Below are 16,994 nucleotides of genomic sequence, written 5' to 3' on the forward strand. Positions count from 1 at the left end.
TATTGTTTTAAGAAAAAATGATAGATAACTGGAGTTTGAATCGAAGGATCTTCGGCTCCGAGAACTCCGGGATCAGGCTGCGTCTCTTTTCAAGATAGAATTATCTCGCCATCCAGATATAATGAAAAATTGCACCGCGGATGAAGCCATTTTTTCTTTTTTTAATGACTTTAAACATCGAGTGATAGAGTTGGACTATCGCTGTTATTTAGCTTTTGTTGAACTTGTCTGTTTCAAAAAAATAGATTGAAAAGTGATATTTTAAAGGTAGTTTTGTCAAATTACTTGATTTTTATTTTTTCTACCCAAATAACTGAGGGGGAAGAGACTTGTCTTGCTGCATATAACTACTACACATTTCAACTAGACTAAATTATGTAATTAGTAAATTCGAAACATATAGCAACTTGGAAAATAGAAACAGATACAACGACCAGAAATAGTTACTGAAATAATATCATTACATTCAATTTGGAAATGAATCGTACAAAAATAACGAGTTACATCCTCTTCCAGAACTGTGTTGTGTTGCTACAAGAACAAACGAATCTGTACTGCGACTGCTAGTAATCCACTAAAAGGAACTATGTATAGATACACGTATGGGACTGAGAGACCGAAGAAGAAGATATTCATCCCCAAATGATCTCTCCTTCCTCCCATTCTCCGCTGAGAAAGACGTCCTCGTCGAGTCCTTGCAAGTCATATTCTTCGTCCTTGATGTGCAAACCCAACTCCTTGAGAGGGAATCCTTGTCCAACGTTGAGAAAAGGATCTATGCTGCCACACCCGCACAGCTTCTCAAGTTCCCTGAGATAGTGCTTAGAATCATGATCAAACATCACAGACTTTTGCACACTCGAAATCCTACGCCGAGCTGATTTTCTGAGGCTATCCCTTCTCTTGGTCCTCTGCTCGGGAGGAGAGTCGTGTAGACCTTTTAAGATCTTGTTAGCTTTCGACAGGGTATCTGAAAATCGAAGCTTCAGCAACTCAACCCTCCCTTCTCTTGGTCCTCTGCTCTTCTCAGTGACAGTTGCAACAGAATGTCCAGAATGTTCAACAACGAGGGTGGCAATGACAGAGTCATCGTCTTTGCCATCAGTGTTTGCAATTGAATGAACCCCAAAAAGCCCTTGACTTTGAATAACCGTAGAAGTAGAAGAAGAAGGAGAACAGGTGTCGTTCTTACCGCCGTGTATGTGTTCGGGTGATAAGAAGGATGAAGACGGCAGAGACGACAAACCCTTGGTCTTAGGCGGTGGCAGAGGACGATGAACTGAGAATTTGGCCATGGTTTCTTCCCACTCCGTGTTAAAGAGATTACTGAGATGTTGGGCGGCTGCGCGGACATAATTCCCTCGAGGGTAATAGATCAAGGCATTCAAGAACACCCGCCTCACATCAGCGGCAAAGGAATCGGCGCTGGAGTAGTAACCCTTCTCCAAGTCGGACTTGATAGTACCTAGATCAATCGGCTTCCGGATGACGTAGAGATAATCCGGCAAATTCGACGCCACAGGATCAACGCGCTTCGAAAATTGCTTCCCATGTCCGTGCTGCATGAGAAGCTGCAAGATTTCAGCACAATGGGCCTTCAATCTGGGGTCCAAGCCCTGCCTCTTTTGCCTCTTCTTGACCCGCCGCCTCTGAAATTCAAAGGGCTCCGACTCCGTCTGCCTGCGCTTTCTCGCAGACCACGCCATAAACCCAAAAATAATCAACCGAAAGAAAACCCTAGAAGAAAAAATTCACGACCGACTTCGCTCGATGTTCACCCTCTCGAACGAAAAACCAAAACCCAGATCACAAAACCCAAAACCCAGAAAGAAAAATCTACCGAAATCGAGCAAACCCTAGATTCCAAAATTCACAAACGGCTTTACTCGATCGTTACATGTTTTGAATGAAAAACCCAAAACCCAGAAGTCCCTTAATTACTGGCTCAGTCGTCGTTGCGATTGCAAAGAGACAGAGGGACAGAGAGACAGAGAGGGAGGCAAGTGAAATCGTTTCACACAAAGAGAAAGAACTCAGAGAGAAGTCGATCGCTGCTTGGTTTTTCTGAGAATTTTGGTAGCAACTCAAGGAAAGAAGGAGAAATTTCTAATGGGTCTAGGGTTTATACCACTCTTTGTGGCGCCAACGGTCTGCTTTCTTTGGTTTTCAAATGACAAAGTCGGCTGGTAGCTTTCACTCGCTCACTCCACTCACTCCACTCACTACGCGAAAAACGCCGCTGTCAATGATCATCACTACAACTGTAATTTCCAAATATAAAAAACAAAAACAAAAACAAAAAAAGTTGCACCTATAATCTATATATCTAAATTATCTATTACTAAAATGATAATGTTAGAAATATTATCTATTGTTTATAATTACATAAACTATATGATGCTTTGTTGATGATTGAATTATTATTAACGAACGTATTTTATATTAATGACACATCATATGATTTGTAAATATAATCTAAAAAAGAAGGTTCTTAAAAACGCTAGACGCTAGTCAGGCGACGAGCTAGCGCCTAGGCGGATTTAGGTAAATTTCTTGTATATCTTGTAAATAAGTGCATATTGACATATAAAAAATTATAGTTGTATGAAATTCATGGATAAGATAATAAAATAAAGATAAAATACAAAAAGAGTATTCAACAAGTTCAAAATTTTAAAACACATTAAGCATATATACCATATAATTTAAGACATTTTGAATGATTAGTAAGTTAAATAAATTAAATTCAGAGAGATAAAATATAATTCAAGACATTTTATAGTATTAATTTAAACTAAAATATAACACTTAAATTTGGGAATGAGAGGATTAAGTGGTGGAGGAGAAAACATATTAGAATTGATAAAGTGGACTGTATAGCAAAGCAACCCTCGTGATTTTTAGGTTTTTAATAAAAATGGTGAGGCTAAAAAGCCTCCCATGTTGGCTTAGGAGAGTGTTTTCAAACCAATAGCAAAAACACACCGTTTTACTAAATGGTTAGTTGTCTTCTTCTCCACCTTCTGGTTTGCAGAAGGCCATAACAGAGCAGTCGTCGCCACTGTTTTCTCCTCCATCATATACCCATATTTAGGTGGTCTGTTGAGGTCTCATAGCCACTAGTCCGGGTTTCCGGGTGGTCCCTTAATAGATTCATCCCTGCGTCCGCACAGACCTTGCCAATTTAAAAAACGATTTTGAGTTAATCATGGCGGAGCACTGCTACCTGGCGCCCAGGCGCCGCCTTAACCATTTTTTAGAACACTGCTAAAAAATTAGTTCACTACAAAAACAATATGATCTTTAATCACAAAATAAGATTATGGAATAGTAATATAATTTTGTCCAAAGTAACTTTTTGTTTTATTTTAATTAAATTTCACATGCATGACACCATAACATCTTTAATTTAAAATAAAATAAAATAAAGTAACCTTTGTTTTCTATCTCTCTTTCTCTCTCACTTTTCTCTCCAACTTTTGTCCACTACCCAAAAATAAAAAAGAAGGGATCAGACCAGTTGCACAAGAGGCACCCAAGTAGATTTGAAAAACTCACGATTGTTATTTCAAATGAGTTTAAACAAAATAATTATTCCCTAATCAAGAAAAGGAAAACTAATGAAAATAATTTGAAAACTTTGAGTTTTAATGATAAGGACAAAATAAAGGGTAAAGTGAATGGTACCATAATTGACATTTTAGTGTAAAAATGTGATTTTTCGTTAAAGTGAACAATATTTCGTTAAAGTTCCCATCAATAAATGACTAAAACTTTTAGTAAAATTTGGCATGTAACACATATTGATTTGCCGCTCGTGAATGATAAAAAATTAATAAAATTTGAAAATTATATTGATATGATAGCACAAGGTGGAAATACCTACTGCGAGAATTGCGAGGATGTACAAGGCAATATGACTTAGGATTCGTTTGGTTGTGCTTTTTAAATGATTGAAAGCACTTGTAGAGAAAATATTTTTGGGGTTCTAAAAGCACTGTAAGTGCTTTCTACAAGAAGCACCAGTTATGTGTTTCTTCTAGGAAGTGCTTTTTCAGGATTTACTAGTATTTATACTAAGTATTGTTTTCAAATTTATTTTCACCAAAAGCTCATTTTAAAAGCATATCCAAATGAGCTCTTAGTTACAAGATTACAAGTCCTAATGCTAATCGGATTTGATTTCTTTATTTCAATTTGCATGCGGTCCAATATTTTAGTGGTTTTTTAGTCAAAATGGTCTCTTAGATTTGTACAACACATAACTTTGGTCCTTAAGATTTAAAATCAATAGAAGTGATCCCTGAGATTATCCACCATCCATTATTTTGGTCATTCCGTTAAAAAACTCTATAAGTTGAGGGTATAACACATAACCTTGGTTCTTGAGATTTGCATAATACATAATTTTGGTTTCTGAGATTTGCATAACACATAACTTTGGCCCATGAGTTTGTCCACCATTCATCATTTTGGTCATTCCATTAAAAAGCTCAAAGACCACTTAATGGAGTTTTTTAATGGAAGAACCAATATAATGAATGATAGACAATCTCATGGACCACTTCTATTGATTTTAAATCTCAAAAATCAAAATTATATGTTACGAAAATCTTATAAACCATCTTAACTAAAAAACTTATTTTAATAGATAAAATTTTAGAATCTATCTTACTTTTCTGGTTCGAAACTCCTCATTCAATATTATCGCAATATATTCACTCCCTCCCCTTCCCTAATAATAGTAAAAATAATACACATGTTTTAATTTATGTTTTTCCCGTAGTGAGTCGAGCCGAGTGGAGTGAGTGAGTGAGCGAGTGAAAGCAAGACCAGCCGACCTTATGATTTGAAAAACAAAGATATCGGACCGTTGGCGCCACAAAGAGCATATTTACCCTCCTTTCTTGAGAGCAACACCTAATTTCTCATTCCTTTCCTTGAGTTGTTTACTATAATTCTCAGAAAAACCAACGAGTGCGAGCGAGTTTCTGACTTCTTTCTCTGTCTGGGTCTGTCTGGAGCGCTTTCAGTTGCCCCTCTCTGTCTCTTTGCAATCGCCACTCAACGCATCGACGATCGAGTGAGCCAGTGACTTTTAGGGTTCTGGGGTTTCGGTTTTTCGTTCAGCAAGTGGAAAGATCGAGCGAGGCCGCTCCGGAATTTTGGAAACTAGGGTTTGCTTGATTTCGGTTGGCTTTTCTTTCTGGGTTTTGGGTTTTGTGATCTGGGTTTTGGCTTTTCGTTCAAGAGGGTGAACATCGACCGAAGCCGGTCGTGAATAGGGTTTTCTTTCGGTTGATGTTTTAGGGTTTTATGGCTTGGTCTGCGAGAAAGCGCGGGCAGATGGAATCGGAATCGGAGCCCTTTGAATTTCAGAGGCGGTGGGCCGAGAAGAGGCAAAAGAGGCAGGGCTTGGACCCCAAATTGAAGGCCTGCTGTGCTGAAATTTTGCAGCTTCTGATGCAGCACGGACATGGGAAGCAATTTGCGAAGCGCGTTGATCCTGTGGCGTCGAATTTGCCGGATTATCTCTACGTCATCCGGAAGCCGATTGATCTGGGTACTATCAAGTCCGACTTGGAGAAGGGTTACTACTCCAGCGCCGATTCCTTTGCCGCTGATGTGAGGCGGGTGTTCTTGAATGCCATGATCTATTACCCTCGAGGGAATTATGTCCGCGCAGCCGCCCAGCATCTCAGTAATCTCTTTAACACAAAGTGGGAAGAAACCATGGTCAAATTCTCAGTTCATCGTCCTCTGCCACCGCCAAAGGCCAAGGGTTTGTCGTCTTCACCGTCCTTTTCACCTGAACACATACATGGCGGTAAGACCGAGACCTGTTCTCCTTCTTCTTCTACTTCTACAGTTATTCATAGTCGAGGGCTTTTTGGGGTTCATTCAATTGCAAACACCGATGGCAAAGACAATGACTTTGTCATTGCCACTCTCGTTGTTGAACATTCTGGACATTCAGTTGCAACTGTCACTGAGAAGAGCAGAGGACCAAGAGAAGGGAGAGTTGAGTTGCTGAAGCTTCGATTTTCAGATACATTGTCGAAAGCTAACAAGATCTTAAAAGGTCCACCTGACACTCCTCCTGAACAGAGGACCAAGAGAAGGGAGGCCCTCAGAAAATCAGCTCGGCGTAGGAGTTCAAGCATGCAAAAGTCTGTGATGTTTGATCATGATTCAAAACACTATCTCAGGGAACTTGAGAAGTTGTGCGGGTGTGGCAGCAAAGATCCTTTCCTCAACATTCTACAAGGATTCCCTCTCAAGGACTTGGGTTTGCACATTAAGGATGAAGAATATGACTTGCAAGGTCTCGACGAGGACGTCTTTCTCAACGGAGATTGGGAGGAAGGCGAGATCATTGGGGATTGGGAGGAAGGAGAGATACATTAATTGATGAATCTCTTCTTCTTCGGCCTCTCAGTCCCGTACATATCTGTACGTAGTTTTCCTTGAGATTTTAGTTATAATTTCCACTCATTTCCATTCAATTTGTTTCTAGTCCCCTTTAGTGGATTACACGCAGTCGAAGTACATATTCGTTTATTCTTGCAGCAGCACGGTTCTGGAAGAGGATGTAACTCCTTTTTGTACAATGCTTTCCAACATGAATATATAATGATATTATTTCAGTCACTATTTCTGCTCGTTCTGTTTTCTATATCTGTTTTTGTTTTCCATGCAGCTGTGTTCTGTTTCAAAGTGGAATGACTCCATAATTTCAATTCAGTTTGGAATGATTATTAGTTTGCTGTGCATTATGGGCAATTAGAGTGGTCTCATTAGTTTCTTTACTGCCAGTACGTGTGAGCGTTTCCTATGAAATCTTCTAGGGACTCTGATGATTTTCGTCTTTTGGATACGCCTTCATGTATGAGTTTGCAGACTTTCCTAGTTGATGCTCTAAATTTCTATGTTTTTTGGGCATCATTTATTGCTTCCACATTTGTTTTTCCTTTATTCAGTTTCTTTAATGTCAATACAGCTCTATTACTAATTACAATGTGTGAGCATTTCCTATGAACTTCATGGGAATGTGATGATTTTGTATATAACAGATGCTTTTTCAGCAGGCTTTCATCGAACAATTTCATTTGTCCATTCTGTGTTGAAGCTTTCACTTGCAAGTTTATATGCATTAGGACTTTCCTAGACAAATCTCTGCAATGATGCTTTATATGTAGTTTCCTAAACCCTTTTTCCCTGTATAAGATTGTCGTTGCCACGTACTGTTTGCAATCATAGAACTGACCGGTAGAAGAAGAAGCGACATTGAATGGACATATGCATATTAGTGTATTTAATAGCCAAGTTTGCCAACTGAAATTTGCCAAGAGGAAAATCTACTCGAGTTTCTCTTATAAACTTTGGTATCTTTTTTTGTATTGATTTGGATAGTAATCGACTTCTTGTCATTGAGATAACCATATAGGCTCGTGTATTCAAATTGAAGTCGGGAGCATCTGCTGCGTTGTTGTCAGGAAGGATTTGGAACTACAGATTATGAATGTCTCCGTGCTGAGATTTTTCTACACTTGCTTTAGTAAATTGATCAAAAGGCTCCAGCAGGTAAAATAAGTCTTCTGAAAACTGTATTGGTGTATATATCTAAAGTGTACTATAAGAGCCAATTTTAACATGGTATTGATGATTTAGATGATTTTCCGTTGTAAGAATTTGAATTTACTCTGTGACGTAAAGAAAAAATAGAATAAATACGCTTGCAGATTTCCCTTCTAGGAGTTCAGACAATAAAACCTTTGATGTTTCACCAATATCTGTGTACAGGTTGGCTCACAAAGTGCAAAGATGAAGATGCCTCGTGTTCCTCTTCACAGAGGATTCTCTTGGCAGTCTATACCCCGACGAGGCCACCTCTTATGAAGACACTTCATTTACCACAGCCGGGTTGTTGGAACAGACGGTTGGAACTTGTACACAACAGAGTTACATGTATCCCATTCATTCTTTCAGTCTTTTTCCATGAAAATTGTGTGAAGGACAATACCTCTGACCGATTTATATGAAAATCCTATCTTGTTCGTTTCCCTTTCCAGTTTTAAGATTGATCCTAACGCGTAATTTTTCAAAAGCGGGAAGTATCAAGCGCTTGCATTCTTGTCAGCTGGTACCGCTTTGCACGTTTTCATCAATGGCAACTTGCAGGTAAGCAGCATAAGTGTTAAGTATGGATAAATGGCAGGAGTATCGGCCTCAACCGGAAGTTGTAGCGAGTGTTACTATGCTGGGACATTTGACGTGAAGGAATATTTAAGCAACTGTGGGGAGGTTTCCCCGAGACGGTAAATCAAATCGTGGGGACAGGTTTTTGTCTGAATCAGGCATATCTAAATCATTGATCAAGTTGGTTTTTGCCTGAATGGGTGATCTACGTATAAATTCACGTATAAATTTGTGTCATCGTGTCATTCATTTATATGCCCGCCGTGCACTCTCTTAAAAACAGTTAGTAAACTTTGCAGAGAAACAACGCTGCTGTCGAGATTTGATCATGATACCATTTATCTGAGACAGGCTTAATGATGAAATAAGTACTACATATTATTACCAGTGGGAACTTTCTTACAACGACAAAGCAATGAAATAATTGCTTCCCAAGTTACATAACAATTGAAATATTTAAATTACTCGGAAACCGGATGCTTCCATACTGCTAACTACATTTGCACACGGACTCGATTAGCATCATCTCGATGTGCTTCCGATCCCCTCGTTGATTCCACGTTTCTCGTAGCACGCAGGGTACAGATCAAAACGGAGGATAGTGTATACTTACAGCTTCTCCACAATCAATCACAAACTGTATAGGCTTTCAACCAAGTGGTGTGTTGTATGTTTCTACAACTTCACCTTGGAAAAGCCGAAAAATGAATTGACCGAATGGGGTTGCACTGACCTTTTTTAACTTAGCCAGATATAAGTAACTGAAATTGCTTAATTGGTGTGTAAATAAATCAATATCGGACCTTCATCGGTTTACTTGAGAGATTGAGAATCATTAGCTGCAAATGGCCTCCACGGAGAGTTTCTTCATTACACTTGGACATGGATCGCCTCCAAAATTCTCAGGTTCTACAGTTACCGAGCATGAGTTCTGTCCGATACAACTCTGCAAGAGTGAAGTCCTTCTTTAACATGTAAGCAAGATACGAAAGGGGGAGGAAAGAGTGAAAATGCTAGGTATTAGTTGTGCAAGATAGTGAAATACCCTTTGAAAAGCGTCATACGAGTTGTGGGCATGACAGGCTCCCTCACGGAAGCTTCCACAAGCGCCTTCCGGCGTTCCAAAACTAGCAAACTTTATTGATGATATTTTCTGTCCAGGGCCACATGACAAATGGGCTTTAGGCCTTACCGGTTTCTTCACCTTGCCTGAGGCTTGCATTTGATAACTCATAAGATTTGGTTGCCACTCATAAATATCAGCACATATGCTATCTACTTCCCTTCTCACCAAAAATATCCCATTCGGATCTCCTCCCCACTCTTCTAATACAACCAACAAATTGCCTGTTGGGTTTAACCACGACCGAGGAACATGATACCTGAAATTATTAACAGTTACCAGTTTGTAAGTTACCTGTACGTAAGCATGACTGGAGCTTGAAATCAAGTTTATTTGATTTGACATACCATCTCTGGGAAGCCTGTCCACAGTTACTCAAGCATTTTTTCTCATTGTATGTCCCAGCATAGTTACAGGCGCCACAATTACCAGATGCTGTATATGCAGGCCAGTAGCGGCCAATACTTCTGCCGTTTATCCATACTTGACCTTTGCCCATGCTGATCATATCTAGAGCCAATGGTGAATTTCCAGCTGGTTCATTGAAGGTTGTCTAGAATCGTGACAGGGACACATATAAGTAATGTTTTGACACAAGCTCGGGCAGAAGTTTTATATATTGTCACCTCAGGAAACTAACAAATTAATAAGGTTTAGTTGAAGTTTGATCTACTCACTTTGAACCATGTCAGAGGCTGCTTTCTTGTGACATATGACCCCTGAATCCACTCGACTGAGGAACTCCCACTGAGCGAATGAAGACTCAGGGCTTCTCCTTTAAGCCCAACCTGATTGAGGATATACCGTTCAATGAATATTTCACATGTCAGTGCACAAAGAGAAGGCAAGGTCAAAAGCAAAAGCATACCTTGTAAGACCATTTCTGCCATGACAAATCCCTCCTTCCCTCATTCAGACCATTTAATATGACCGGGCCAAGAACACCAGCATTCCAAGTCTCAAAATGTGGACCAACATTCTGCACGCACATAACAGCAAACTCAGTCAAAATGCTTCGGCTATGTGTGCGAGTGCGTACGTGTGCGCACGTGTGTGTGTGGGGGTGTGTGTGTGTGTGAGAGAGAGAACAAACCGGGAGGCCAACAGCAATGCTTAGAAGTGCAATCTGGTTGATACCAGCTATCAAATTCACACCTTGACTAAATGTTAGTTTAGGGAATTCTAGACTTCCGTAAGAAGTTCCTGAGGAAAAGAAATCAACAATAAAAGGTTATGGGCGGAATCAATAACAAAATGATCAATTAGCCCTTTCCAAAAAATATAAACATCGACTATGGTACATTCAAGGGTGAAACGTAGAATTTATAATTTAAACTAATACTTCAAACTGTGTTGTAACACATAGATTATATTTCAGTGTTTCACTTAACAAAGTCCAAGCAGTTTACTGCTAGTAATTATGGAAATGGACCACTTTGTTGAATTTGCTTGACCAGAAACATGCTGCTTACCTGCAAGTTGACCGTTGATGAAAACACGCAAAGCATGGCCAGCTGATAAGACAGTGAGTTCAGGATACTTTCCGCTTCTCAAAAATTCCTCATTGGGATCGATATTAACACTGGAAAGGGAAGAGAGTAAGATTGATATTTCATAATAAATCTGTCAGATGTTTTTCCTTCAGACAAAATATTCATGAAAAAAAGACTGAATGGGTATATGTTACTCACTCTGTTATGTACCACAGATAATCAGAGGAATCTCTAGTGGTATTTATCTGCTCCAACAACCCGGCTGTGGTAAATGTAGTGTCACTGTAAGAGGCAGCCTCATCAGGGTACGACTGCCAAGAGAATCCTCCATGAAGAGGAACACGAGGCATCTTCATTAGTGCACTCTGCGCACCAACCTGTACACAGATATTGTTGAAACATAAGTTTTATTGTCTGAACTCCACGAGGGGGAAATCTAGAGCAGATATCTTATATTTCTTTAAATGAAGGAATATATGAAGAGCCAAACTGCAAACATCTAAATCGTGAATATCTGTTATAATTGACTCTTGCTAGAAGTGTTTCAGCAAGGTAACATTCATATACTCACTCTTGCGGTGTTATAAACAGTGTTCTTGCAGTCAGGAAGAATGCTAATAGACCAAGGAGGTAGGTTGTAATGCATATTTCCAAATGCCACTTTCGCAAATGATCTTGGGTTGTAATTTGCAAGAAATGCAGAACAAGCTCCAGAATTTGATTTGAAAACATGAGCCTGTATGATTACAGGTAACATGTTAGTTACCATCCAAAACAATATGAAGAAAACCAAAATAAGTGAGATTCTTAAGTAGTTAACCTCTTGAAATCTGCCAAGTGATTGTACAGTGGGATCCGCAGAAACTAGAGCTGGTTCACACAGTTTTATTGCTCTGTGCAGATCTTTCAGATGGCCCCATTTAGGTTGCCTCAATAGACCTGCATAAAGAAAGAGGCAGTACTTTTCATATTCAAGCAAAAATATGGAACTTTACAAATTTATTTAAGCCGTTTTAAAACTTGCGACTACTTTAGGGACAGCAGAAGCTAGTAGCTACCAGAGAAATGAAGGTTAGTTTAGACGTCCTGAGATTCATCATTTCTCAGAGAAAGGGCCCAAGAAACTTTATGCGGCAGTCACAGCCTTTATACAGGGAGAAAGCGGGAACTTAATGATAGAATTTCAATGAGAGAATCTACGCTGCTTGCAGTCACTTTTTGGTGAATAAATCTCTTGTTATCAGATGTGGTAGGACACTATCATTACTATACTGAAATGCAAAATCTTAGCTCATGTCGTATGGTGAAAGTGACACAAGCACGCACTTGGCTGACGCAACAAAGGGTGCTTGGTGACAATATGATACGTCTACGGTCTACCACAGAGAACCAAGAATTTAAAGTTTGAATTCCGGCCTTTTCTTACTATAGAAGAAATGAAGGAAAACAATAAATATTGCCTACTTAAGGTCTATATCAGACTGCGAAAAGTCAAAATGTTTAACAACTTCTAGAACTCAAATCCTTTGCACATACCGTATTCATCAAGAGGAGCATCATAATCATAACTAGTAGCAATGAAAGGACCTCCAGCAGTTCGGCCAAAATTTGTTCCTCCGTGGTACTGGAATCATAAGACATGCAAAATTACATTTTTTTAACCTTTTCAGAAATGCAGTTTCATTAGAAACCCTCTAGAAAATAACCTTACCATATAATAATTAATGAATGATCCACCCTTCTGAATAAACCTCGCAACTGAGAAAGCTAAATCCTCAGCCGGTCGGTAAGGAACTGCACCTCCAAACTCAGTATACCTGCAGAATAAAATAGGGCAAGTATAATCAGAAGATATCCACGGGCAGTTTACTATATATAAGCCTAGTTTAGGTGGTACAGAATCTGGAATTGGTTCTATTACAGGAGACAAGCACGAAAACTTACCAGCCAGTCCAGGCTTCAGTCCACATCTTTGGTTTATATGCCTTGTTTGGAGAGAAGTAGTCACAGTAGAAGCCATTGCAGGCATTAATCTGTAGAGGTAAAATAATTATTAGTGAAAGAAGAAACTGACAATATAAAAAAAAAAAAAAAAACAAGGGATAACAAGTCACACTAAGACAAATGACAAAACATATACTTAATAGCAGAAACGTTCAACAAAAATATCGATTTGCAAATCAGGCTACAGATCAAACACATTTCCAGGAACTCCAAGATGAAAAAAGACTTTCGGTAATTTTAGCTAGAGCACCAGTGGCACCAACCCAAGATGAAAAGGCCATCAGTACAATTAAACATAAGGCATGGCCACCGTTCAATCATTACAAAAAAGGCCACAGAGAGAGAGAGAGAGAAAAAGTGAAAGAAAGCACAGCTTAGCCATGTGCAATGAGGAATCATTATTCATGTAAACCATGACCAACTTGGAGTCAAGACACTATTTAGTAGCAAACCCCACAAAGAAAAAGGGAACATAACATGATAACCATCCACAAATATACTCCAGAACATGACAAGGAACTCTTACAATAGGATCAGGGGCATCATCTTGTTTGCACATCACCCAGGGGACACCCGTGCCGAGCCCCAAAGCCATCTGAGCTGCCCAGTCAGTGTACTGTTTACCGGGTGCACCGAGTTCATACTCCATCGGTCCATACTCATTTTCAATCTGTCACACAAAAGTTACTTCTCAGTTTACAATCTCCATTCATCAAATTGTATGACAAAACTGAGAAAACTTGAGCAAAAAAATTTCTAGGAAAAAAAAAAGGTAGCAGATTGGATTCAATACAATAATGGTGTAATTTGGCTACCTGGGACATAATTATAGGACCACCTTGAGTCTGGAACAACCTTTCTGCTTTCATCATATTTACAATCTTGGTTGTGAATCTTTGCATTTGATTCTTCAAAATGGTAATTGAGAAAACAAATTAAATCAGTGAAAAAAAAATCAAATATATTTAATGAAAAAAAAAAAAAAAAAAAAAAAGAGACGGAATTGCAATGCCAAACCTTGAAGGGACCATTATCTGTTCTGAATTGGATACCAGGAATGTACTTCAGCCAAACAGGAAACCCCCTGGAAAATGAAGCAATAAATTCTGCTTAGAATCTCAGAACATTAAGCTGGACTGAGAATAGGCATCTTGCTATTTTTAGAAATTACATAATTATTATTACCCAAAGTTCCATTCAGCACAAACATAAGGACCAATCCTGAGATGAACATATAGGCCTGCCTGCTGAACCAGCTTGATAAACTTGACCAAATCATAGTTGTCTTCAAAATAATACTGCGAAATAATTAAAAATTAAAAAAATTAAGGAAAAATTGTAATGTGTAATTTGCTTTCTGAATAAAGCATTCAAAAGCAGAAGGGTGCCACTATCAATTTACTTTGCCAGGTGAAGGTTCATGCCCATTCCAGAAAACATAAGTCTGAACCACATCCAGACCTCCTTCCTTTGCTTTCTGAATAAGATCTGGCCACATCTGCAAAAACCCAAAAAAAACAAAATAAAATAAAATAAACCCAACACTTAAAATACAGCAAAGAAAAAAAAAAACAAAAAAAAATTTAAATTTAACAAGGATGAAAAAACAGAGTTGCCCAGATGGAGAAAAGCAATTTAGAACAGAAAGAAAATGAAAAGACGGAAACTTGGAGCTAGCCAGCAAACACATTTGGTGAAAAATACCTCAGGGGAACTTCTTGGGTAGTGAATAGATCCAGAAATGAGGATCTTTCTCTGTCCATTAATCACAATGGCCTTGGAATCATATGAAACAGAAGCTCTCACAGAACCAACCCATGAACCCAGCAACACGAGCAGCAGCACAGCCACATTCCACATTACAAGCCTCAAAAAACCCATAAAAACATAAATTTTGGAAAATTTTAAGCTTTATTTTTAATTTTTTTTTCAAGCCTTGAGCTCTCCACCACCACCACCCAAAGCAATGGCCTTTTTGGTGTAAATATTCTTTCTCTGTATCTCTGCTCACTTTATTATATGCTTGTTTGGGTGAGTCAGAGAGAGACAAAGAAAACCCAGCTGGGTTTGTCTTCTTTTTTCCTGTTGTGTGAGATTTCTCTTTATTTTCTTTCTAGGGAAAAGAATGGGAGAGAAAATAAAAATCAAGGGTTTATAGAGCTGGGATTTCAGACTGGTGTAAGCAGCATTCAGTGTGAAACTGTGAAATAATGGGGTTTTCTTTGGGAGTGCACAAATGAAGTGCTTTGTAGCTGGTTTTAAACAATGGAGTATAGAGGCTGGGAAAGTGATAGTGGGTCCCACTTGAACGCCTTTGGTCCCCACAATTTTACCCTCACTCTCACTATTCCCTAACTCGAAACTTTATTATCCAACTATTCCCTAACTCTGGAACTTTCTTATCTCATGCATGATTTGAGTATTCTTTCTTAATTTGCAAGAAATTAGGGATGTTTGATATGTTCAGGGTAACTAATACATCGGAGATTTGGTCGAAAATTTAGTAGTTAAAATTTTGATCGAAAATTATGGCTAGTATTTCTTCTTTTATACAACTGAAAGTCCATCAAAGGAATTTAAATTGTAAAAAGAAAAATTCAAACTCAGATGTGAAAGCACACAACTGTAACTAATTTGGCTTTACTCTCGACGACAAGTATTTTTTTAACAAACGATGTTAACTACACTAAAAAGATGAAAGAGTGGACAAAGCCACAATAAGTTAGTATAATATGGTTAAATTTGTCTTTATTCTAACTCTTGACGGCAAGTATGAGTATTAGAACACTGTATAAAAAAAATTAAAAAAAAAGAGTTAAAAAGTGCGTTTGGCTGCTAATTGTAGGGGCGTTTGGTTTTTAATAACACAAAGATTCTCAACTCAATCCCGATACGGTTTGCTTCCCCTTTTATCGGCCGATACATTTGTGTTTGTTTTTCGCATATTTTCATCCCCACTTGCATAAATAAATCGCTTGAACAGCGACAAACGTTAAATACCATGGATTCTTTTTTTGGGGAGAAAAATTAGAGTACAGTTCTAAATAGTGTGAATGTTTGTAAATGTGAGCAATAAGTAAGACAAAAAAAAAAAAAAAGTAAAAATCTTTAAATAAAGAGGTAATTGTATCATACAGGATGTAGATATATTTGCTGCACTTTGTAAATATTATGTCTTTTTTTCCTTTATATATCATTCTATACATCCTCTGTTTCAAAACAATATGTATAAAGTTTTAATTTTACTTTTACTATTTAAGGTATCGTTTGGTATGCAGACGGGACGGGACGGAACAGAATGGGACGGGACGAGACGGGACAGGACGAGACGGGACAGGACGGAACGGAACGGAGCGGGAGCAAAGATGCCCTCGGATGGAAACAAGGAGGAAAAAGAAGGAAACGGAGAGGTTATAATTTTATGTTCCACGGATGTGGAACGAGTCGTTCCAGGGGGTGAGGTGGAACGAAAATCCACCCAAAACTCGTCATGTGAAACAGCTCGTTCCACCCGTTTTAGGGGCACCAAACGTGGGACGGAATTCCTTGTCCCACTCTGTTCGGTCTCGTTTCACGTACCAAACGGTACCTAAGGTATCGTTTGGTATGCAGACGGGACGGGACGGAACGGAACGGAACGGGACGGGACGGGACAGGACGGAACGGAACGGAGCGGGAGTAAAGATGCCCTCGGCTGGAAACAAGGAGGAAGAAGATGGAGACGGAGAGGTTATAATTTTATGTTCCACGAATGTGGAACGAGTCGTTCCAAGGGGGTGAGGTGGAACGAAAATTCACCTAAAACTCGTCCAGTGGAACAGCTCGTTCCAGCCGTTTTAGGCGCACCAAACGTGGGACGGAACGCCTTGTCCCACTCTGTTCCGTCCCGTCCCACGTACCAAACGGTACCTAAAGGAACCGATTGGCTCAATAACATAAAAACAAAAACAAAAGAAAATTGGTTGATTTTTGGGGCAGTCTATTCATGTGTGTGTTAGGCGCGTGAGTTAGCATCTCTCTTGGTCATTGCGTTAATCAAGGACTCAGTTTTTAGGACTGCCCCCAATACATAACCTACCTCGGTTTTTCCTTCTTTTTTTTTTTTTTTTTTTTTTTTTTTTGCAGACGATATATTTTGTTAAATTAGTCACCAATTAATAGGATTTGAACCTACG

The 16,994-nt window shown here is 38.9% G+C and overlaps 3 protein-coding genes across 3 annotated transcripts; 1 reads left to right on the forward strand and 2 right to left on the reverse strand.

Moving 5' to 3' along the window:
* Nucleotides 1–632: 632 nt before the first annotated feature.
* LOC137740584 (uncharacterized) lies at nt 633–1,706 on the reverse strand. The gene has a single exon (XM_068480424.1). The coding sequence runs from the start codon at nt 1,704–1,706 to the stop codon at nt 633–635; it is 1,074 nt and encodes a 357-aa protein (XP_068336525.1).
* Nucleotides 1,707–5,346: 3,640 nt separating this feature from the next.
* LOC137740585 (uncharacterized) lies at nt 5,347–6,408 on the forward strand. The gene has a single exon (XM_068480425.1). The coding sequence runs from the start codon at nt 5,347–5,349 to the stop codon at nt 6,406–6,408; it is 1,062 nt and encodes a 353-aa protein (XP_068336526.1).
* A 2,148-nt stretch (nt 6,409–8,556) lies between these two features.
* LOC137741181 (beta-galactosidase 1) lies at nt 8,557–15,036 on the reverse strand. The gene is made up of 19 exons (XM_068480988.1): nt 14,524–15,036; nt 14,222–14,317; nt 14,005–14,117; nt 13,837–13,903; nt 13,635–13,727; nt 13,346–13,489; nt 12,760–12,848; nt 12,527–12,632; nt 12,352–12,439; nt 11,636–11,754; nt 11,387–11,551; nt 11,014–11,192; nt 10,795–10,904; nt 10,416–10,525; nt 10,191–10,301; nt 10,000–10,110; nt 9,670–9,875; nt 9,245–9,581; nt 8,557–9,145 (listed from the first exon to the last, which is right to left on the reverse strand). Exons 1-19 carry the CDS (start codon nt 14,698–14,700, stop codon nt 9,035–9,037), a joined length of 2,532 nt encoding a protein of 843 aa, XP_068337089.1. The 5' UTR covers nt 14,701–15,036; the 3' UTR covers nt 8,557–9,034.
* Between the last annotated feature and the right edge of the window lie 1,958 nt (nt 15,037–16,994).

This window comes from Pyrus communis, chromosome 7 (assembly GCF_963583255.1).
Source record: "Pyrus communis chromosome 7, drPyrComm1.1, whole genome shotgun sequence".
Classification (NCBI taxonomy): domain Eukaryota; kingdom Viridiplantae; phylum Streptophyta; class Magnoliopsida; order Rosales; family Rosaceae; genus Pyrus; species Pyrus communis.

Bases quoted from the DNA above. Each gene is read 5' to 3' on its own strand.
- LOC137740584 (XM_068480424.1), bottom strand. From the start codon at position 1,706: ATGGCGTGGTCTGCGAGAAAGCGCAGGCAGACGGAGTCGGAGCCCTTT.
- LOC137740585 (XM_068480425.1), top strand. From the start codon at position 5,347: ATGGAATCGGAATCGGAGCCCTTTGAATTTCAGAGGCGGTGGGCCGAG.
- LOC137741181 (XM_068480988.1), bottom strand. From the start codon at position 14,700: ATGGGTTTTTTGAGGCTTGTAATGTGGAATGTGGCTGTGCTGCTGCTC. The intron at 13,904-14,004 runs GTAATAATAATT...TTCATTTTCCAG, and splicing joins TGTGCTGAATGGAACTTTGG to GGGGTTTCCTGTTTGGCTGA. The intron at 12,440-12,526 runs GTAAGGTTATTT...TTATGATTCCAG, and splicing joins CATTCATTAATTATTATATG to TACCACGGAGGAACAAATTT.